Source organism: Cydia strobilella, chromosome 22 (genome assembly GCF_947568885.1).
Source record: "Cydia strobilella chromosome 22, ilCydStro3.1, whole genome shotgun sequence".
NCBI lineage: Eukaryota > Metazoa > Arthropoda > Insecta > Lepidoptera > Tortricidae > Cydia > Cydia strobilella.
In genome coordinates, this window is record NC_086062.1 from 3792755 (window position 1) to 3817761 (window position 25007).

General features: G+C 37.7%; 2 protein-coding genes across 2 annotated transcripts in view; both read right to left on the reverse strand.

The window, feature by feature from the left end:
- LOC134751406 (uncharacterized) overlaps positions 1-279 on the reverse strand; it is a 34598-nt gene extending 34319 nt beyond the window's left edge. The window contains exon 1 of the mRNA XM_063686802.1: positions 77-279. Coding sequence (XP_063542872.1) covers positions 77-113 — 37 coding nt within the window. The 5' untranslated portion in view covers positions 114-279. The remainder of the gene's footprint in view (positions 1-76) is intronic.
- Positions 280-1795: 1516 nt separating this feature from the next.
- Positions 1796-24734, reverse strand: LOC134751580 (potassium channel subfamily K member 9-like). Its single transcript, XM_063687056.1, has 9 exons — positions 24082-24734; positions 20805-21246; positions 19204-19359; positions 17757-17883; positions 17152-17342; positions 15672-15859; positions 13613-13715; positions 12552-12639; positions 1796-11872 (listed from the first exon to the last, which is right to left on the reverse strand). Exons 2-9 carry the CDS (start codon positions 20929-20931, stop codon positions 11137-11139), a joined length of 1716 nt encoding a protein of 571 aa, XP_063543126.1. The 5' UTR covers positions 20932-21246; positions 24082-24734; the 3' UTR covers positions 1796-11136.
- Positions 24735-25007: the final 273 nt, after the last annotated feature.

A 25007-nucleotide genomic window follows, 5' to 3' on the forward strand; every position in this document is an offset into this window, starting at 1 on the left:
TAGATATGGGACTTTATACATACACATATATATCTTCTTTTAGTGATAATTTTTGTGAAACGTGAACTTAGCTTACCACTTGTTTTACAGCCAAAAGCACATAGTCTAGGCATTGTAGCAGATTTAATGATAGTGGCTTGCCTATCAATAGTACCACAAAATAAAACTACTCTAAAATAGCGTCCGTATCGCACAAAACAACACAGAGCAGCGAATGCAGAAAACTGGTTATTTCTAAAAGTTCTAAAATATTTTGAACTGGACCCACTATCTATTCGCTTCTAGTGACAGTGACAGAAAAACATAACCATAGAGTAACTTATATATAACATAACATTACAATGTCAATGTCATGAGTAGTCATGAGTGTCATGAAGTTGACAAGTTGACGTTTACGCATGAATCTAGTATATTTATTAATCTGTGGTATAACTGGATCGGTCATGAGGGGTGGGGGGAAATGCCGAACGGGGTAGTCTTATGTATCTTTCAGTAGGAGTAGCAGAGAAAGCGCTGTTATTGTTTGTCCTTGTCACAGTCTCACATTTTTTTTATTCCTCACCGTAAATTTGTATCGTTTATGGTGGGCTACAAATCTAATCGACCAATCATATTGTCGCATTGCGTATGTTCTGTCCCTCACGGGCGCACGCGTATAGTTGATCTGTGTAATGCAAGGTCTATGCGTTTACGCAAGTCCGCATATCTCTTTCTCGCTGTCATATACAGCTGCGTCCATAGACATAGTATATATAGTTGGTCAAGCAAATCTTGTCAGTAGAAAAAGGCGCGAATTTCAAATTTTCTATGGGACGATATCCCTTCGCGCCTACATTTTTTTAATTTGCCGCCTTTTTCTACTGACAAGATTTGCTTGACCAGCTATACTTGAGCTATACTCATAGACGCGACACCGAGCGACCGGGGGTAAGAGAAAGAATATTCATAAGGGCCCTCCACACTCGTGCGCGAATTGCGGCGCGAAGCCGCGTAGTCTAGAGCAAGCTATATAAAATTTGGGCAGCATAGGAGTTTTTCTCTTTCACTCTTACAAAATTCGGTATTTTTCGTGCGGGAATCGCGGTGCGAAGCCGCGAACGCGAGTGTGGAGTCTAGTTCGCTAATCACCGAAATCGACTCCACACTCGCGTTTGCGGCTTTTCGCCGCGTAGTCTGGAGCGAGCTTAAGGCGGATGACAATCCACACCAGAGTATAAAAATATATCCACACGATCGAACAGGCCGCGGACCGAACCAAGTTTGTTGTATTGTACGCCTGATTGTTAAGCACGCTACGACAAAAACAGCTGTAGGAGAGTGCCATTGGTATTGTCTGCCTTTTTTGCGTTGTATATCGTTTTTAGGGTTCCGTACCCAAAGGGTAAAAACGGGACCCTATTACTAAGACTCCGCTGTCCGCCTGTCACCAGGCTGTATCTCATGAACCGTGATAGCTAGACAGTTGAAATTTTCACAGATGATGTATTTCTGTTGCCGCTATAACAACAAATACTAAAAACAGAATAAAATAAATATTTAAATGGGGCTCCCATACAACAAACGTGATTTTCTTTGCCGTTTTTTGCGTAATGGTACTGAACCCTTCGTGCGCGAGTCCGACTCGCACTTGGCCGGTTTTTTAGTAATAATGATTAATTAAATGTATAATTAAATACAGAGAAACACATATTTCTTACATTTTACTTCCTTCCGACATCCGATATCGGATCGGACAATGTGAAAATGCTCTTAGGGTTAGGGTTAGGTTAGTAATTAAGGTAATAAAAATCCGATGTAGTCCGTATTTTTTAATGAAATTCGATTTATGGTACAATCTCATTTAAATTACATTAATTCAGACGTTAACTATAGCGTTCACACTTCGATTGTAACAGTGTATATTATTATACATACCTAAATACATCATTTACAGTCAAGATCAAAAATATATAAGCGAACAAAATGCCAAAAATATGTAAAAAAAAAACCTTAGAAAGATAATTCCAAGATTGCCATCCTAATTTCCTTCACTCGATTATTGTAAGAACATTTTAATTGGAAATATAGTCTGGGAAACCAAACTTGTCAGTAAATAAGAAAAAAGAAAACTATACTCATCCGTTTCTTTTGGGTGCTAGTCTGCTAGTACTAGCGTAAGAAAAAGATAGTAGGATTTTCCCTGTATATGTTGGAAATGAGACAGTCCATGGCCAAACTATAGTTGAGGTGTCTTTTCAAAAGGGCTTATTTTTGTATGGTGTTTATAGAGAAACAAATTTATATGTAAATAACTAGCCTGGTCTTATTTTGGAAGCTGGACAGTCCTTTAGGAACCATGAGATTGAAGACCTAGTGGCTGAACCTAACATCATGGGAGACTCACAGACTCCGTTGGTTGGGCCATCTTGAGAGAATGGATGAGGATTGGAACGTGAAAAGAGCATACCTGGTCCGCCCAGCAAGAAGACGTCCTAATGGACGCCCCAGGTATCGCTGGTGCGACAGGGTGGAGGCGGATCTGCGCGAGCTTCGAGTCACCAATTGGCGAGAGGTCGCACAGGATCGAGAAAAGTGGCGCTGTCTTGTGTCGGAGGCCAAGTCCCATTTTGGGTCGCTGAGCCAACGGAGTAAGTAAGTAACTAGCCTGCATGTTGTGCATGATACTAAATATTGTACACCGTAAATGTGGTAGACTGCGGAAAAGGACTTGAATTATCACCATTAACATCTTTTATATTCCTACCTGTGGACTGACAATAAATGATTTCATTTCATTTCAAGCCCTTTTGAAAAGACTCTCCTCTGTTGTTGTGTAGGTGTTAAGTTTTTTCATGAGTCCCTCTAAACAATAATGTTCAAGACATTGGTTGTGTGTACATATTTTCCGGCACCGTGACAGCATCGATATCTTTGATCTTGGCTGTACCAGACGATGGTTTAATTTACATAATGAATTGGCACGTATTTCCGAAATTATTGATTTCAGATAAAAATGACTAGGAATTAAATTAATTTTATACACAAGTTATAGTGACTGATATTCCAATCTAGTGGCTAGATCGTGTCAGTTGCACAAATGTTCATTAAAATTAAATTTGGGTAATTACGGTTTTAAATCACGTAGGGTAACTACGCTTATTACGACTTCAGGGGTGTCACATAGGGGCCACTAGGTAACTGGTGGAAGGTGTAAGAGAATTTGTTGTAGTTATTGCTAGCTTATCCTCCTAAGGCCCATCGTCCCATCCCTTAGTTTTAACCCAGCAAATCTCCAGGTCTGATACTACCCCCAAGAAAGCAGTGTGAGTATATTCAAGTTGATTTATCACTTAATTTGTAAGGTTCCGTACCTAAAGGGTTAAAGCGGGACCCTATTACTAAGACTCCGCTGTCCTGTCTGTCCCCAGGCTGTATCTCATGAACCGTGATAGCTAGAGTTGAAATGTTCACAGATGATGTATTTCTGTTGCCGCTATAACAACAAATACTAAAAAGTACGGAACCCTCGGTGGGCGAGTCCGATTCGCACTTGTCCGGTTTTTTTTAGTAAAGTGACATCCAACGAGTAGGTTAGTTCTAATCCAGAAAAGTCTCGGGTTCAAGACGCTATTTTTAACACTTTTGATAAAGATAAGGGGACGATATTTGGCACGATAACGTGTGATAACTTAGCCTTAAATTTAATGGTATAAAATATAATACAGATTTCTGCAGGTTCTTAAGGTAGCTGCCATACGCGTCACGTCCCTGACAAAGTAGACCTCTTTATGGAATGCCCCCACAATATATTTTACATTTATATATAACGCGTCTTAGTTCTAATGAATGTTTGTGCAACAGAGCATTATTAAATAAACAGTTTTTCATTTACCAACCAGAAATACTAACAATCTAGCCACAAATTCAAGAAATCACAACTCAGAGATGCCCGACATATTTAATATAATATCAGTCAAAATTCTTACAATCGATAACAGAGAGGTCATTACACTGTACATAATATGCATTTATATATGTTGAGTCCCAATATCACTAAACAAAGGGACCTATTTTTCTTACAGGTAGGTATTTGTCAATATTAGAATATAATAATCCCTTTTTCTTCCTGTAATTTCAAATTACTAATTTGATACTTTTTACTTGTTTCCAGCGATCTTGACGATTAGTTTGCCTTTATAATGTACTTTGTCATGTTTTAGTAACTGTTATGTTCTTGTTTTATCTCCAGTACAGTACAAAGATTTGCATTTGTGTATACAAACCAGAGTACGAAACACACGAAATAAAACCAACAGCACACAGCACAACAGCAGCGGCAGTACGCAACACACGGTCGTCGTGAACGCTGCTCGCACTATTAGTGCTTGAGAAAGGAGACCTAGGTTCTCCAAAACATGTCGCGCGAGTGACTAAAAAACAAGTGAGTCTAAACCGTAAAATGATTTAATATTAGTATGTCTCACAACAGTTTAAATTCGACACGAAATAAAACTCATTTGAACATAACAATCATAGATAAATGCAAATTATATACATAATATAATGACCACAGATTATAAAACAATATTATAATAAAATTTACAATTTGCTAAGCCTTAAAGAAAATCTAGAACACCTTAATCAATGAAGTATTTATTATACACACGATAATTCCATCCCGTAATATTTCGCATTACAACACCATTTAAATATACCCTTTTACCTTGAATTAATTTTACGCACACTCGGCAGTTTTATTATAATATTATTAGGTCTAGAATTATCGCTGGAACTTCATTGACTGGTCTAGAAAACAATTCAGCCAAAGCCCTATACATACGGACAGTCAACAACAAAAGTATTAAGTATCATCACATTCACATGGCGCACGATTTAATATAATCTGAATTAATATTTGTTAAACTATTATACTTAGATTTAATATTTACAGGGTCTCAGTCTACTTTTGTTGATCACTGTACGCGCGGACTGAACGTGGCAGACATTTATTTTCTATCTATATGCAAGACAAGATGCACGCAATAGTGGTGGGGATTTTTAGAGGTTCCGAGCTGCAAACAAAAATTAGACTCTATGGATCGACAAGGACTTCATTTTTGGGGACCACGGTAGCCGTTTAAGGAGTGTAACACTCCTACGACAGATGTCGCTAGGGCGCCTAAAAAGGCGTATATGGTGAAAAATGGAAATATTCGCTATCCTCGGGAGAACTCTCGGTAGCAAAGTTGACAAAGTCATGGGCTAGTGATACCTATAGTGTCACGATTTCGAGCCTCGCCCGAGACAGAGAATTTTTTAACTTTTTTTTCTAAGCTCCTGCTTAATACAAAATTAATTAAGAATCAAGTCCGAAGCCTCGGGGCACATCTAATTACCTGTTATAATCGTTAATTTTCTTTGCAGCTGTCACCTTATCCCGCACCACGATATGAGAATCACAGAACAATTAATACTGATGCAACTCAAAGTTGGAAGTCATTCAGCCAAGTTACTTTTTAATTTCAATAAGCAGATAACGACCAAACCATTAAACTTATTCATCTAAACTACTTAAATATCTCAAATATTTAAAATCCTATAAACTAAACCTAAAAATTAAAAACTTAAAGAGTAAAAGTCAAAAGATAAAACCGCCTTGTTTAGTTTCAAGAGTGCATCGAAAACTAGGCGGTTTTTGAACGTTCGAGGGTGGAGCTATACAACTGTGTGGTGAGGCAGGAAGATATTATTTAGGGTCGGTTGCACCAAACTGTTTGTCATCGTTAAAGAGTTCGCTAAATTTTATTGTATGGAAAGTTTCATAGTAAACCGCCGCGGCGCGCCGGTTGACGTTAATCAGTCTGTCAAGTGCGGATGGTGCAACCGGCACTTAGACTCTGACCACGCTAACGTTGCACAAACTTGGCAGTAAGAATGCATATATGTATATCCCTATAAGCTCCTTGAAAATTTTCAAGCAAGTATATAATTAACAGTTTTTAAAATGTAACCAACAGTGACAGTTAAAATAAACTGAAGATAATTTTATTATAATGTGGTTGTTTTCTATGTATTTAAGTATTTATATATATCATTGTCAGAGTACTCATAACCCACAACACAAGCCTTCTTGAGCTTACCGTGGGGCTTAGTCAATTTGTGGAAAAATGTACTAAAATATTTATACCTATATATTTGTGGTTTGATTGTTATCTGCTTACGGTAATCTTGATTTCACTTATTTAACTTACACAAATGAATGTCTTTCACAGGTGCGAATAAACCTAATAAGCTTCTTAAATAATTATTTTTAATATCACTTTATTAATATTTGCAAGATTTAAAATCTATAACAGTTTCGAATAAATAGTTTAATCAGACCGGATCTCATGGTACATAGACTCGGACTATGCTTACTCTGCATGGCATTTGCAGTGACAAAGTGTGGCCATGACATCATTAATGTGAAAATGTGACGTTTACAATTTACAATGACACTTTCACTTTGGTCTATTCGAATCGATGCCAAGTTAGCTTAGACAGACTAACAGAGTCTCAGGTCTCAGTTAATTCTACAGATCAATTTGGCCTATTTGGTCATGACACATTTGGGCTGCCTTTGGGCAGCTAAGTATCATTTTGTATGAGATCTGAACAATAATTGAGATTCATAAAATGTTAGCTCCTTGCAACTTCTGGTCCGAGTAAGAAACAAAATTAACACTCAATAAAATTTCGAAACGTTTTTGAAACTACAACAATCCCAGTTTCAGTAAATTAAAACATAGTTTGACTAGATACTACATATGTAGTTTATATTTCATAGTTTAAAGGCCCTGAAGGCGATATTTAAATATTTAAAATTAGGTTAATTATCCGCATATAATAATTAATTCTGTCAGTTTGACTGTTTAGTATTAAAATGATTTGGAAATTTTAACAATGCTATGTGTTGGTTGAACCTTATCTAAGCAATGAGTTAACATAACTCAGAGTGCGCTGGGTTTATGCATTACATGTAAGATTTACAACTAGAGGTATATGCACACGGTTGCTATAGCAACTACCATTTGAAATTAGGGTATAATTCTAATTCCGACTGCAAGCACGACGTTCCGCTAGCACTCCAAATTAAACCGTAAGAAGACCGTCCATCAGGTAAGACCGTGTACATTTAGTAAATTTAACTTCACTTTCTTCTTTGTTTAAAAAATAATAATTATTCTGCTTGTGACTGCTACATCATTGATCACCATTTAATGCTTTGGGGTTCACTAAACCAGCCTACTTTCTTATTGGCACATTATTTTTACCTAAAATCCGGATGTCGCAGTCACTTGCACAAAATTGGATTTTTCTTGAAATGGCCATTTTACCGGAATTCCAGCTTAGCTGAAGACGACCACCTGTTATTCTTGTTAGAATGTCTGTATAGCCCTTAAGTAATACACGCAAGCTGTATTGTCTATGACAAACTACATAACAAGTAGATCTGTATTATCTATTTCTATGCTCTCTCTCTTTCGCTTTGACCGCTGCCGAGCACACATATCCTACATGATGTGACTATATTTTAATTATGTAAATACGTAATAAAACGTGATGTGATTTATTATTTAAAATGCCCATAACACTCGATCCCACCAACCAGAAGCTGTTTTCCTAGATTCTATGATATTGCGACCAAGTGACAATCCGTCACATTTCTTTTAGTTAGGTTTTTATCTTCAATATATTTTTGTAAAATTTACTCTGGGTAGTTTTCTTCTTCTTGACTCTGCAGTCTACCCCAATCATGTCATGTCATGCGACGCCAAACGTCACAAACTCTTTCGTCGCTTCTTACTCTTGCGTTTGTACACATACCGCACTTACAGAAGGTCGGTAGAGCAGAAGGACCGAAGCTCTTCTTTTCTGACTGTGTCTGAGCGAACTACGAATTAAAATACGAGAGTTCTTGCCCTATGACGGTCTTCCCATTAAAAAATTGTGTATGCCGGTCTTCTCCACATTAACCTTAATGGCATAGGCTTCTTTGAAGTAAATGGAAAAGTGTCGCGACCAAGCGGCACTTCTAATTTATTTTAGATTGCGGCGGAATGTGCTAAGACCGCTTGCGCTTGGAATTGGAATTGCACCTTAAAGATTTAGTGACGTACGTACGTACGTACTTAAGCGCAACTGTAATCTACAGCTGACATAGTGATTCAAAACAATTCATATCATTATGAACCAAATAAATATTACATATTTTAGTGTCTGCCGGCATTACTTATATGTATAATATTCAGTTCAAATTGGCATCACTAAGCACCCGCATGCACTTTATCTGAAAGTGAGGTACACTGCCTCTATCATTTTGTGCTAAAATGAGGATGGTACGAGATATTCACATAGATATTCATCATATAGAAGAAAATAAAATTATTTTTGATTTACGCAGAAACGTTGAACGATACCACAAAATTTAGAAATAAATGAAATCCTGAAAAATTTACTATTCGAACCAGCGACTCTGTATCACTAGCCCATCGCTCTGCCAACTGAGCTACCGAGACTTCACTTGATGACAGCCAATATTTCCACTATATTACTCATGTACGCCTTAGGGAGGCGCCTAGCGACATCTACCGTAAAAGGATTACAGAGAACCGCGACCCCTATCCACTTTTCATTTATTTCTAAACTTTGTAGAACATAAAAATGATAAAATTTTAATTTATTCTGGATAAAGAGGAAGGTGTACCTCACTATATTCGCAATCACTGATGCGTTACACTAAACAAGTGGTCTTTTTCACAACTCTTGATTTGGCACCCTCAATAGACTAGTATTTAACATGAAATGCCTATCTAATATATATTTATGATGTTTTTGAGTTAATAATCTTGTGATTAGTTTCGAATGTTTGAAATATCGTGTAATATTATTTTATATATTAAAAAAATCTATCTAAAGGGAGTCAGGGAATTCTATGGCAAGGTTGCTACATACATATTACACAATATTTCAAAAACAAACTAAAGAAAGGACGATTGGCATGAGAAATTTTCTACATTGACCCACCTGTTCCTATCTCTATCCAACGCGCGTAATAAAGTTATATTCCAGTCCCGTACATGATGCCGGCGGTCAAGGACCCTGTGCGAGCGGGATAGCCATATAATTACACGCCAGGGATAGAGATAGGAACAGGCGGGTGAATGCACGAAATTTATCGAGCTAAGCGTCCTTTCTTTAGCTACCGTCAACTGGGGTGAATAGGGAAGGCTGACAGTACCTATTTACAACGATTTTCACTTCAAAATTGAAGAGAATAAACATAGAAAATTGTCAAGACCAGTCTATAGAGGGGACCAATTGGAATTTATTTGGATTGGGACCTATCAAAGCTAATCGCTTTAACATATGAAAGCGCTACCTACATCAATAACTAGGGCCGGCCCTCTCCTCAAAATGTAAAAAAAGCTTAAAGTGAATTTCCGTCAATTGCAGTTAATGCCAGTTCAATGTTGAATGAGCCGTCGGAAAGTTTCCACGTATGCAAAATTTCCGGAAACTTCACATATTATCTTTCTCTTTAATCTTTCCAATTTAAATCTTTCCATTTCCAAAATGAAATGTGAAATTTTCCTGAAATTTCAGAGAGTTTTTCCAACTTTTTGAAAACTTTACAGCACTTATTAAAATAATACCTCTATGACATCATGTCATTGAATTGTTTCTGCGTTTTATTTGTACACAGTTTAGTTTTAAGACTTTTGTCCAACATAACATCCACAGAATAAATAATAGTAGGTACAGAAAGGACACTTCCTACAAAACCGAAATTCAGGGACGAATTATGTTGTCCCTTTCTAATGTATGGCACTATGAAATGAAATGCCCGAAAGGAGCAGTGTCACCTCACTCACATAACAAAGCTTTAGTGTGTATGGGTGGATCAACTGTTTAGGGTTCCGTACCCAAAGGGTAAAAACGGGACCCTATTACTAAGACTCCGCTGTCCGTCCGTCTGTCACCAGGGTGTATCTCATGAACCGTGACAGTTAGACAGTTGAATTTTTCACAGATAATGTAATTCTGTTGCCGCTATAACAATAAATACTAAAAACATAATAAAATAAAAATTTATGTGGTTTTTAGAGTAGCACAGTTTGTTAGAAAAAAACCAGCTAAGTGCGAGTCGGACTCGCGCACGAAGAGTACCATTACGCAAAAAAACGGCAAAAAAAATCACGTTTGTGGTATGGGAGCCCCACTTGAATATTTATTTAAGCTATAGCGGCAACAGAAATACATTATCTGTGAGAAATTTCAACTGTCTAGCTAGCACGGTTCATGAGATACAGCCTGGTGACAGACAGGAGTGATAAAAGGTTGATTAACCCATATTATTATTATAATGTATATAATATGTTTTTGAAACAATATTTCGCCAATCAGCTGGTTCATTTCAATGGCTAGGCCATTAATAAATTTGTAATGGACTTTAGGCCATTAATAAATTTGTTATATTGTTTTGTAACAATTGTTTGTTGACTTTTCATAAATAACAAGTAACTTTGGCACTTGGTTCTACTGGTCTGACATATTTTCACTGACTTTCTATATTAGAGAATAATAAAATGTAATTTTCAAACAACAATTTGATCAGATCCATAACAACTACTAAAGGATAGTATGAAAACAAATCACACTCTATAATTATTTAAAAGATAAAGATGTATTGATTACTTTGGCTTTTATGGAAGACAACCAGTTAATGTTGTATAATGATTATATGTTTTGGCAAAGAGATTACGCGATTAAGAGAGAACTTCCTTATTTTTAACATTCAAACAAGGAAGCCGTTACATCCAGTCAATGGTTAATAATTTAAAAAAAAAACAGTAGGTACTTGCCAGACTGAGAGGCCGGCGCTCGTTCTCCACGCACACTAAGAAGCCGTTGAAACACTGTACAATATCTACAGGAAGCCAAGCTCAATCCATAGAACATGAATAAAAAACGCGACTACACACTATGTGTAAAAGCTATAACGTTCAAATTCTACCGCAAAATTGTAAAAGTCTACTTTAACCGTAGTATTAATTGGCCCATTTTTAGTTTGGAACTAACACTAACCTATCTTTGGCACAACTGTTTTGCACATCACTAAATGCTCGCACGATGGGGTGGCAGGTTGAACGTTAGAGTGTCATTAGCATAGTACTGCTCTAAGTCTTCATCGTCGGGTAGATAGTACCCGAAGCTCTCATTGGATATTTGGTCCGGATCTTGCTTCGGCATGGCAAAATCCCAGTTTCTATCTACTGATTTTCTCCGCTTAGCAAACAGTATCGAGCCATCGAAAGCATATTCATCATCGAAATGTAACACCGCATCATCATAGAAGTAATTCTCCTGTTTGTAAGTGTTCCTCGCTATGTTCTTTAATAATTTCTTCCGGGCATAGCTAGATTTCTCTGAATCATAGTCATCGACAAGCGGATCATTGCTTCGGTTGTCAGATCTCATGTTCATGGAGTACAGCGAGGAGCTGTGCGGGCTGGTCTCGACTCTAGTGCTAGTGCTATGTCTGTACGGATGGAGATACTGTTCGTTGTTGTTGCAGCTCATTTCGTACATCATCATGCCTTTGCGGAGTTGTTCTCTGCGTTTGGCGACAATTTCCCTGAAGTCGTCGGGTTCAAGTTGGAAGCTGTTGGTCTTGGCGTTCATGTATAGATAGCCGGAGGCGGAGTTGAGCCGCAGCGACTGGCTGCGGTTCTTGGAGGAGGCCTTCTCTATGTAGCGCGGCAGGTTGCCGAGCTCGCGGTAGCTCTTGGTTTTGATTTGCTTCATGTTGGTTGGCGGCACCGGAGACAACGGGTCCCGGTAGAGCATCGATCTGGAATTGAAATTTCCATATTTAACAAATTATTATATTATAGTTAAGTCAGTAAAGTTGGTGGTCCAGGGGTAAGCTAAGGTGCGTAACTTTCACAACGGAGGTAGCGAATTCAAACTATTCGGGTTCCTTTCCTTAGCTTATATTATGGATGTACAAAGTGAAGTCATAATATTTATCAGTACGGTTTTTACTCACTATTATTTTTAGTCGCTTTTGGCGACATGTTTCGGATTCTTTGGGAATCCATCCTCAGGCACGAGTGTCCGCGGCGGTTGTACGTCGTGCACAGTGCACGACGTACAACCGCCGCGGACACTCGTGAGATTGAGTGAAATAATAGTGAGTAAAAACCGTACTGATAAATATTTTGAAATATGTCTCACGATAGTTTAAGTGCGATTAAGTGAAGTCATATTGTAACTTTTTATATAAAATACATAAGAGCAATGGGAAACATTTTGAGCCAGTATGTGCATTTAGGTTAAGAGTGAGTAACCTAATTTGTACAAGTTGCTCTTTGGTGAAGGAAAACGTGACGTAAGGATCCTAATAAGGCCTAGCGTTTCCTCTATAAAACCCGCGGGCTCCTTTAGATCAATAAAATGTCACAAATCACAAGTAGATGGTCAAACAGGTAGGTTAACAGTTATTGCAGTTAACAAGAAAGAAAACGCACTTGTTAGGTCCAAAGCAGTTGCATGAGCAGCTGCACACGCTCGGCGGGTACTCGTCGTCGACGTACAGTGGCATCATCGACGTGTCGCCTGCAACATATTATTACTCATACAACACATACATCATCATTACATATGCAACAAATACAATTGTTTTTATTTCCGAAAGTTTAATCCGAAAAAATATAATACCACATTCTTATCCCCTTATACATAAACGCACTACAAGCCATTAAAGTCGTCGTCAATAGAATTTAATAATGTAAACAAATATGACAGATTTTGTTAGTGTTTGACAAATAATCTAACATTTTTACGAAGGTTATTTTCCCTGAAATATTAATAATTAACATTAAATTTAACTGAAAATTTATATAAATAAAAGATTGAAATATTTTATTTAAAGAGCGAGATTACGAAGTAATGAAGGTAAAATGGTTTGTTTACATTATTTGCATTAATTGTTCTATTGACGAGGACTTTAGTTAATTTATGTTCTATCCCTTTATTCTTACAAATACATAAGTCAAAATGACAGATTAAGACAAATGATTATTAGCTAAGTAATTGAGTCGTTGTAGCGCGATTATAAGCAAGGGGGATAATGTTTGCCAAAATACAAAAGAAAAAACCGATCAATCACTAAAATTGAATAGATAAATTCAAGAGAGAGAGACTAAAGAACAGGTGGTCTTGTGGCAAATAAGTACATAGAGTAGGAACACAAACAGTTGCTCTGGTTTACATAAGACACGAAGTGAAAAAAAGCGCACACTGGGTCGACTATCAGTGAGATAAAATTACTTTGAAAGGCGTAGAAACCGAGCATAATTTGGTGGCAGGCCTATAGTAAATATTGAAGGTCGGAATTTAGTTAGCTCTTGAGAGCAATGGAGAGGCAATGAAATTTCGTTGTTCGCGGTAGGGTCATTTGGATATCTAAAATTGTCTGTGCGTGCTCGTTAAGAAGGAAATGACATACACCACACTTGATAAATCCATCCCGTGTTCATGCTTGGAGTCCATACTCGATACTCTGTGAAGTACCTACGGTAGTATCTACCTTGCCCGGGGGCCGGCAGGCGTGTGCCGCGCGCGACTCCGCGCAGGACTGCCCCGTCGGCCGTGATCACGTCGCCTTCCAGTCGCACTGCCACTTGCTGTGCCTGTGGACATTAATGTAGATTACAATTGTGCCGATCGATGTTCACATAGGGAGAAACGTGTTGTTAATAGTACATTATTGTCGAGGTTCGGAAGTAGCTACTTGCTGGCTGAGGATTCGTTTTAAACGGACGACCTTGGGAATCCGTTTAATTGAATCCGAAGCCAGCAAGTAGCCTTCCAGCCGAGTCATATATAGTGCTTTTCTCAAAAATGGCGCAATAAATGCAAATATAATAGAAATATTTTACAGAAGCAACATTCTTATGTATATATTTTCACAGAAAAAAGTAAAAAGATTTGCTGTGCCGCCGTTTTATTTTTTTAATTAAAAATGGAAGTGTATTTTTCTGCTGAAAATACGCCAAACTATTTATTAAAAAGTTTGGAACTAGACAAATAATGGAATTTGTATGCAACATTCAGAATCAGAATCAGAATCAGTCCCGAAATCGAGACTGCAATGTTTTTAACTTTTTAATTTTTTGACTGACCATAAACTACGCACTTCGCGACCTACTTTTAAACCGGCAACGTCGACTTTGCCGTCCATTTTTGAGAAAAATACATAACTTACATGTTAACCTGTCGTATAATGTGCCACGAATAAACTATTTCTATAAAACTGTAAAATGTGAACAGACATTTTGCTCGGTTGAGGTACAGGGAATATAATTGTGAAACCCTTCCGCAATGTTAATGTTATTGTTACATTTTGTTAGTTTGAACCTTTCATGAAAAAAATAAAGTAGCATTTCTTTTGTTTCACTGCGTAAACAAAATTCGTTCCAATTTACTTATTGTACAAGATTTACATTAAAAATTTAAAAACTTTATATGGTGGGTCTTACGAGGATAAAGGAGAAAGTCTGTCTGTCTGTGTGTTACTTCTTTACGATTAAACCGCTGATCCGATTTAGTTGAAATTTGGCATAGAGATAGTTTGAGTCCCGGGGAAGGACATAGAATAGTTTTTAACCCGGAAATTATCCCTTAAGAGGGTGAAAGTTATCTCACTTCCACCCCGAAAGTGAGATAATTGATGCATCGCTTGACAATGATGTAAGTATAATGCTCAAATTGAATCATTGCCTTTACATTTTATGAAGGCGTTAGAAGTTAGAATTGTCTCTCAAATAAGGATATAAGGAAGTTGGTATAGGGAATCAATAAAAAGCAGATTGGACAAAAAAAGAAGCTACCCAAAATACTAATTCGGCCATCTTCATCCGAACAAATTCACGTGTGACCTTGTCTATCTCTATCACAAATCTGACCCTCAGTTAGACTGTACTTATTCTAAATACATTATTCTATCAACCAACTACAACCATATCAGTTCTGTTGTTCAACAAATTTGTATATAGGTTATACATATCCTTGATTATTTGCTGATGTATCTGGCGCGGTCGGTAGGATTGAATACACCCTTATAACAAATATTGTACTGCATTGTATTTTATAGGTTTTTACCTGTTCCGCTTGCGCCTGGTCTCGTTTCTCATCCTCAGTGTTCATGGTGACGAACCGCAGCACCAACAAGTTGAGACAGGCGGCCACTATGGCTAGTCCGAACAAGATGAAGATGGCCGCGAACATCACCCAAATTCACGTGTGACCTTGTCTATCTCTATCACAAATCTGACCCTCAGTTAGACTGTACTTATTCTAAATACATGATTATATCAACCAACTACAACCATATCAGTTCTGTTGTTCAACAAATTTGTAGGTTATACATACCCTTGATTATTTGTGACATTTTCAACCAAAAGGTACCACATTGACGCTTGTCAATAAGGTTGATTTCAAATTGAAGCTGTATGGAAATAACGCCTTATTGGCAACCGACAATAAGTACCCTTTTGATTGAAAATGGTACATTATGGTATCTGGCGCGGTCGGTAGGATTGAATACACCCTTATAACAAATATTGTACATATTTATAGGTTTTTACCTGTTCCGCTTGCGCCTGGTCTCGTTTCTCATCCTCAGTGTTCATGGTGACGAACCGCAGCACCAACAAGTTTAGACAGGCGGCCACTATGGCTAGTCCGAACAAGATGAAGATGAGCGCGAACATCACGTACGAGGGCTTGCGGTTGAGCGCGTTGTCCTTTTGTAGGGCTACCATGTCACCGAAACCTGTTGGTGAAATTACAGAATTGGGAACCGTTATGGTGTCTGTTGACAGCCTGTTTGTCATGTCACCTTAATTGGTATAGGAATTGCCATGGCAATTGAAAGAGCACCAATATTTTTTTTCTGTTTGACGATCTTATTGTGAAATTCTTATTAAGTTTGACATCTTTATAATAATTGCATCAACAAATTGTTCTGATAATTAAACTAATTTTAAAAGTGTTTATTGCTAGCACTTGAATGAAAAATATCTTGACTTGATAGGCAATGCCAAATACTAACCGCCTTATTCATAAAACTTTACGGGCCTGATTTAGTTTAATTATGTTTTATTACTTTCTCACAAATACTTAAGTCAAAATAACAGATAAAGACAAACGATTCATAGCTAATTTAGGCCAGTAATGCGTTTATGAATAACGCCATAATACATTGAGATAAATTAATTAACAGGTATTATAAAAAAGAACGATGTTATATTTTCATCTTGATGTTCAAAAAAGGTCTGGGGGGTGGTAACTTTTCCGATGCAATGCAGCGGTAGGAGTAGACTAAAAACCAGATCGATCTTTGAAATACTGATCTACCTATAGACCGATCGACCGACGGAGAAAAGAAAAAGAGTGGCGTTCATTTGTGTCAAAGACCAACCGGGTTAGCACGTGATTGGCGCGAGAGTATCTCGCCGCGACATAAACTACCCGTCCCCCTTTAATTCATACGGTTAGTAAAAGACGGGTAGTCTATCTCGCGTCGAGATACTGTCGCGCCAATCATGTGCTCGGCCTACCAGTCTGTTTAGCTTAGGTATTGATTTAGGATAATTATAAGATTCAAAGAGTTTACTTATTTGTTCAACATAGGTTATTACAGGATGTTAAATAAATGTTTCAGTATCACTATGTCGTGTCTGTCTATTGTGTCTAAAGATCTTCTAAAGACAGAATAAATGAGGTAAATGGGGTTTTGAATTAGTACTGCATAATAATAATCCTTAAGCACTCATGTTGTATAAGATTGTTAGCGTGGTATGGGCATTGAGGAGGGATGAATGCCATATAGGCAAAAGAATGTTAGGGATGAATGTTGGTGGACGGAGAGCGAATGGTAGACCCAAAAAGCGATGGATGGATTGTGTGAAAAAGGATATGAGAAAGAAAGGAGTGAGTGCTTTGGTGACGAACGATAGAGGAGAATGGAAGAGAAAAACATGTTGTGCCGACCCCACATATTTAACGTGGGATAAGGGCAGGAAGAAGAAGAAGAGGAGAATAATAATCCTTAAGCATATTTACCGATAGTGGTAAGCGTGATGAAGCAATAGTAGACGCTGTCGAAGTAGCTCCAACCCTCAAACTTGGAGAACGCCGCGGCTCCACCAGCGATTGTGAGCGATGATAAAGTCGTCACCACACATATGAGGTCCACCTCAGACGCGCTGGTGGCTTTGCAGTTCATGGCGTGTTTCAGGGACTTTATTATGACGCTGAAAAAAAAGCATGCGGTAAGTTTCTTAGTGTATTATCATAAAGTTACATTGTTGGTCCTAACTGTTTTTTGCGGGACGCCGAAGTAAACTAACCCTCTAGTGCATGACATATTTATAAAATTATTTTTTAAATTTGTACTTTAATCGCTGTCATTAGAGTTGAATATTATAACTGCCATATATTGCTTCGTATGAAGAGGCTTAATAGAAACAGTGTGGAATGACTTGGGTACGTCAATTACCTGCTAAGCCTATGAACGAACATCGTGAACAGCTTGTTTAATTAAATGTCTAAGGCTCGTTATACACACATCGTCTCGATTTACAGGGTTAGTCCTAAAAGTGTTCCTTGCGGCACGCCGAAATATACTTCATAGAAACAGTATCAAAGGCCTTGGCTACGTCAATTACCTGCTAAGCCTGTTTACCCGTTCACCGATGCTCTGGAACATGATGAGGCCGAGGGGGATGCCGACGATGGCGTAGAACATCGTGAACAACTTGCCGCCCACCGTTGAGGGCGTCGAGTGCCCGTAGCCTTGTTAGTAAAGGTTAGTCAGGTTAGTAAAGTTAGCTTAATATAAAATAGCCATTCAATTGGTGTTTTGTCGAGTAGATGTTAGTAATATTAGCCTTATAACTACCAAAAAAATATTTTATTGTATAAAATGCTTGATTGAAATCTTCGAAAAAATAATGCCCCTAAGGTGACAATTGAAAATGTTAGCGCTGTCTGTATTGCGCCATATTATGTTTTGTGTAAGAAAAAAGTGTGTGCGCGTAATCTTTACGCGCGATTGAAGTAAAACTTCTTTGACGATAACGTTTATCGCTAACTTGGCACTTTGACGTGTGTCCTATTGTGCGCGTGTCACTAAGGCCTGTGCCGAAAAAAAAACTGTCAATTTCAGACGACTGTAATTTTATTTCCAAGCAAGATGACGACAGCTTTCTAACCGCAGTTAAAAGTCCTATTATTAAATTATAGTATATTCTAATATAAATAATTTTGGTTTTACGCCATGCGACGTTACACCGGTGCATAGAAGAGATCACTGAAATTTAATCTTTGCCAAATGGCAAGAAAGTTTTCAACATTCGCCATGCTCCATGCCGTCAGAAAAAAAATCTAAGTTACCCTCTAGTCGCGCCTAAAGAAGTTTTACTTCAACAATACGTTTTAACAACCACAGTTACTGCGTATTACGCAAAACATTCGTTACGGAACCGAACAGCGCCTTCTACATTAGATGTCAATCTTGAAGTACGAATTAGTCTTAAGACTATAAATCTATAAATGTCTATGACGGCAGCCGTTAAACAGTGTCAGCCGGTTTGAGAACTTCTAACATTCAAGTTTAAATCTGGAGCTTACTCTGTCAGTTGTCTACTAACGAATTACTAGGTTATTTGCAGTTTCAAACACTGATGCAGAGTGCATGTTAGGCTCGTGTCAGCGTACTTGACATACATAATTTAATAGAGCAGTGTTACTACAGATCAACAGATTTTTTAAGATTCTTCATAGTAACTGGGCGCGGTCGGTAGGATTCAATTCACCCTTATCCAAGTTCCGAGTTACTTTTAAAAGGACAAAATCAAATCAACCTTTGGACTATAATGGAATAAAAGAAAGTTCCAAATTAAAAACTGCAAAAAATGACCGATTTACAGGAGGTTAAAACAAATGTCCATATTTTGAGGTTTTTACCTGTTCCGCATGCGCCTGGTCTCGTTTCTTATCATCCGTATTCATGATAACAAACGGTAGCACCAACAAGTTGCACAGTGTTGCAGGTTGTTCCACAAAAGTTAACTGCGGTGTGGATGCACCATAAGGCACTACGGAAAATCTTACCTATGGTAGTAAGCACGGTGGTGGCGTAATAGAAGGCGCCGGTGAACTTCCACTGCTGGCCGGCCTTGTGCGGCTCCGATTTCAGCACCACCGTCTCCATCACGCGGAAGTCCTCCTCCGTTATGTTGTACTTCCGGATTATCATGCCTTCGATTGCTGTAAAAGGTCGGGCTTTAGTAAATAGGCTTAGTGAGAACCATACTTGTTGTCTGTCTGTTTGTTACCTTTTTACCAAGGCTCGGAAAAACGCCCGTCGTTTTGAAAACATAACCCTGTTCGGTTCCATACAACAGACACTTAAATATGCCCCAATGAGAATGACGTCCGTAGCCCGTAGACTGCGAACGAACATTTTCGACTCATAAATAGGCCCTAAATTGTGGTTATGTTTTTAAAATGACGGGCGTTTTTTCGGAGCCTTGCTTTTCACGACTACACTACTAAAACGATTATATTGAAATTTTGCTTGTAGGACACACATGGACATAAAAACATAGGTTAGGTGCTAGACCTCTGAAACGTATTATTAGACTGCAGTTTGTCTTCTGATCCTTGTAGTGGTGTTCCTAGGCTTCAGTAAATCCAATGTTGCTAGGCTAAAAAGTGGTGCCGTTATCCCCCCCCCCCCCAGCCTGTTGAATTTTCCTCTTACAATTCTCATACATTCGCCGTCGAACGGGGATAACGGCACTTCTTTTCAGTCTGGCAACATCGTGTTTCTTACCATCGCCTTTCTGTATTATTGACATAATCGATGAATTAAACGCAAAAAAACGGCAAATGTACAAGAACTTTCATGTGGTTTTCGCTACGTTGCTGACTACTTATTATGAAAATTGCATGCAAGTTCTTACAACGACTAAATTGGGATTAATAGTTCGTCCTATACACTACTCTACATTAATCAAGTATTTTTAACTCTATTCGCCTCACAACTGAGGCGTATTCAAATCTCTCATGCATCGCCCGGCGAATTTTTAGTGCAGATTTTGATTCGATTTGGCGCGACTCAGTGGTGGTGTAAAAAGGATGCACGTGTAGCAAAAACATTGCAATTTTTTTGCGAATTGAAAACAGCTTTTTCAGGCTCTACTGTAACAAACTTTAATTTATTTATATTTCATTTACTACTACATTTTGAGGTAGAGGTAGAACCCGTGGGTAGAACTTTATCAACCGGTAGAGATGTTGCACGGTGATTTTCCAGTATAAGGTAGCTGTTTTGAGACTAAAACTAGTTTATATCTTACATTTTTACTTACAGAAGATATTAGCTTCATGCAGCCAAGCCATCAACCATCCGTAGCTAACCATAAACTTAAAAATATTTATCAGTACGGTTTTTACTCACTATTTTTTTTAGTCGCTTTTGGCGACATGTTTCGGATTCTTTGGGAATCCATCCTCAGGCACGAGTGTCCGCGGCGGTTATATGTCGTGCAAAAGCGACTAAAAATAATAGTGAGTAAAAACCGTACTGATAAATATTTTGAAATATGTCTCACGATAGTTTAAGTGCGAACCATAAACTTCTTACCACCCGCTTCAGTTAGTCGCTTTGTGCAGTTAGTGGAATGCGCTAATGTGAGAAATAAACTTACCTTGTAAAACTTCAAATCTGTTCCTCTCCGTAGTAGACTCGAGAGCGTCAAAAACCGCCGCACCAACCAACAAATATGTGAATGTACACACAATCAACGATAGAGTTCGAACATTTTGCTTCTTCATAACTCCTGCGTGTCCACGTGGGGGCACTTGGCCCTATACCAGCCCAGGCGAGCTACAAACCCTACACCAGTAACCACTGTAAGTAACCTAAGTAACCATTGTAAGTACAGTTATAACTTTTGGATTTGATATGACTTTTCGAATTTAGAATTGTATCTTCATTTTACAGTCAAAGAATTGCGCGGTGTGTGTATGTAAATAGTGCTATGAGTAAATTGATCCCTTGAGAGGAAGTCATCTTCTTTCTATGTGCATCATATGGTATTTCTTTCCAGGAGTTTCTTATAGCTATCCCATTATGTGTACATTCTTCACCTGTAACAAAAGGAAACATAACTATAGTTAGTCAAGCAAATCTTGTCAGTAAATAAGAACAAAAATAACTATACTTATCCTTTTTTGGGTGTTAGTACTAGAGTATGATTCTCTCTATGTTTGAAATGAGACAGTCCTTTGACAAACTATAAATGAAAATGAACTTCTGTAAAGTATTATTGGCGTTAGATACCGTTCGCAAATTACCCCTTTGTCCTTTTTGCTTAACGTCCCTACTGTAAAGACCAGAGCACATCGATGCGCGTGCGTAGATGTGCTAAAATGTTAGAGCCGTGCACGTCTGCATGCGCTAAAATGTTAGAGCCGTGCACGCACACGACACGCAGGTGGAGTGACGTCTCTCATAAAATATTACAAATTACAACGCGCACGGCGCACGGTCACGCGCACGTCTACGCACATCAACACCGCGGCAGTAATGTCGCAACAGTAATGCAGCTGCAGTTGCCATCCTAATGTCACCTAAAGCGACATATTTTGAGGACTATTTTTTTGCAAATTACGTCCACTGTTGTCCATTATCAAAGAGAATTAAGAACACATAGAGTGCTCACTCCATACATCGGTTTTGTTACCAAAAAGACTATTATTTTCGTAGTCTACATCACATCTACATCTAGCGTCAAGTAGCGGAACTATCAGTACCGCTACTCGACACTAGATGTCACATGTGTCGCGACTGACGAAAAGTCTATTTCTTAACAATTTATAACTAATATACTATAAGCAGAAGGAGTTGAAAATAGAGTTCCGGTTAATCCGGTTATAATATTAGCTGAAAATCGTTGAGCATTAGACTTTCCGTTTGCCGCGACATCTATTGTCGAGTAGCAGTACTGAGAGTTCCGCTACTTGACGCTAGATGTAGAATACGAAAATAATAGTCGTTTTGGTAACAAAACTGATGTATGGAGTGAGCACTCTGTCTTCTTAATTCTCTTTGCCATTATGTATATGTACTTTATGTTCTGTGAGTACAACCCCAAAGAAAGTATGAGTAGATGGTTTCAGCTCTTTTACTAACTCCACAAAATATATTAAACATTGTTGTATATGTTTGAAGATTAGTCTTTTGAGAGGATCTGGGAGGATTAAACTAAATCAACCAATGAAAGGTGTTGGTAAATTCCATTAAGTAAATGCACCAAACAAAGGGTTACAAAAGTTTCTTGGATAAAAATGTATCCACAAAGAAAGGGCTCAGATGATCAGATAAAATAGGTTTTGTTATAAAGAATGTTTACATTAAGGATTGAGGAATGAACCATTTTTATTTTTAGTTTACGCATTATTTGCTGTAATTTGCATACATTCATAATCTTTGCATTGTTAAAATACATCAACTCTTTTCTGAGCTGAATCCATACTAATAATATAAATGTGGAAATGTGTCTGTCTGTCTGTCACCTCTTCACACTTAAACCACTGAACCCATTTAGTTGAAATTTGGTATAGAGATAGTTTCAGTCCCGGGGAAGGACATACGGTAGTTTTTATCCCAGAAGTCATCCTTAAGGGGGTGAAAAGGGGGGTGGAAGTTTGTATGGAGAATCAATAAAAAACAGATTGGATAAAAAATAACCTACCCAATTTACTAACTCCACACAGATGGAGTTGCGGGTAAAAGCTAGTATATTAAATATTTTAAATTTCCTTTCCAATTTCAGCTTTTATAAATTCTTATCATTTAATTCTCATTGTGTAAGTAGTCTAGTTTAGTATGTACCAACAAGTTGCTACAACTGCTACACCCCCCACTTTGGTTTATGTAAAACTTTCATATTTGTAACAGTAGGTACATATCATGGTTTCCAAACTTTTATTTTTAAATGCACTATTTGTAAGATTTAATTATTAATATGTTTAATAATAAAGTGTAGGAAGACTGGCAAGCTGACACTTCCTCACATTGTTATGTTCAAATTAGTGTAAAGTTAGACAGACTCCATGTTTTATCATGACTCATCTATGCCACATTTTAAATTAAGAAAAAAAAATGGCAAGTAAGTGATGTCAGTGTCAGTATGTTAAAAACATTTTTTCAGTGAGTTTTATGTTGTGTATGTGAAGTGCATTGTGTATAAGTTTAGACAATATTTAGAATTCTAAAATTCCAACTAAATGTACCTAAGTGATAACAAAATAAGGCCATCATTATTCTTAACCATCAAGTGTTCTTCACCCTCCCCTAACTCTAGGTAGGTGGATCAATTTTTTTCTATTTTCTCAGTCAGGTCTAATAATATGCTAGGTAGATGACCCAATTACCCATTATAGGAAGAGGCTATTAAAATGTATGTTCTGTTATTTTCGTATTTTAAATAAGTACCATAAAACCAACCAACCAACGTGGTGTTGTATCAGGCTGTAAATGAGATGGCAGAGGACCGACACATGGAAATCGCTCCACCGACAAGAGTAAAACTTAATATATGATGATGATGATGACCATAAAACCAGGGTTTTAAGAGTGACCTAGGAGACTGTAACCATGGCAACAAGTGACAAAAATAAGTTGATTCAGCATCACTCTGTAGCCTTTAAGGCTACTTAATAGTTTCAGTAGTGGCAGATTAACAAATTAGAGCAACTTCTATAGATAGATAAGAATGGATTTGTAACTCCCTAACTCCCTGTGTGCCTATTTTGCATCAAGTTTTCTACATTTCATAAATAAAATCAAAAGTAGTAATGAAGTTAATAAAACATTGTAAATTATTTTCAATATGTTGTGATTTAAAACAACAATGACAACATGTGAAACTATTCCGAAAACAAAATCGAATTTATTATTATGGGAAACAAAGAACTTACCATTCTGCAGAGGAAAAGGTCAAGGAAACTTTCGTTTGTTATCTGTTTTCCGATCTAGTATCGCGAACAGCATCTATAAATATTTAATTATCTGCAAAGCTGTATCCTAAAAATAACATCGTGCCTCAGTCCGCATACAGTTCCATGGCATAGGTCAACGCACAACCACTAACTGGGTCAAATGTTATGACGACGATTTGACAAGGCGCTCCCGACCGAAACACTCGCCGAATCCAAGCTTAGCTCACTTTTACCCATATTCAGCATTAAAAAACCAAATTGGGTCAGATTCTATATTTTTTCCCCTTGAAATCCTCTATGCGGTATTCTTGCTGTCACACCTGCCTAGTTTTTCTTCTGTCAAACACAATTTCACTTTCAATTTTAAACATTGTGCGAAACTTAGTTGACTAGCTAAGTAACGTTGGATACTACATTTATAACAAATAATTAGATTTGTATAAAATAAAAATAACGAAAATGTATTATTTTTGGCGAGTAGCCTCTGCACTTCCTTGATGGACTGGATGCCAGTGTTGCCATAACAAAATATTCGCCAGGACGGCTGAAAGCCTGAAAGGCTTGAAAAACGGGCGTAACATCTCGCAACAATAAAAGGTAAGCGAAATAAGTTTACTATCATGAAATTTCTCTTTATTCTCATCATCTGTGTATAAATTAAGATATAAATCGTCTAAAAAAAGAAAACGAAAAATAATCCTAAAGCCAAAAGTTGCCATGTCCGGAAAACTTAATGCAAGAGCTGTCAACGAGTCGTTTAAGTTTGTAACATAACTACTAGATGGCGCAAGGCACGGCTATGACGTCAAACTAATGCCGCTGAATTTAATTTCATTAATTTCCGTCCTGCCTGGGTCCGAGATGTTTGCTAACGTTATTTACTTAATTACTCCTTACTTATTTGC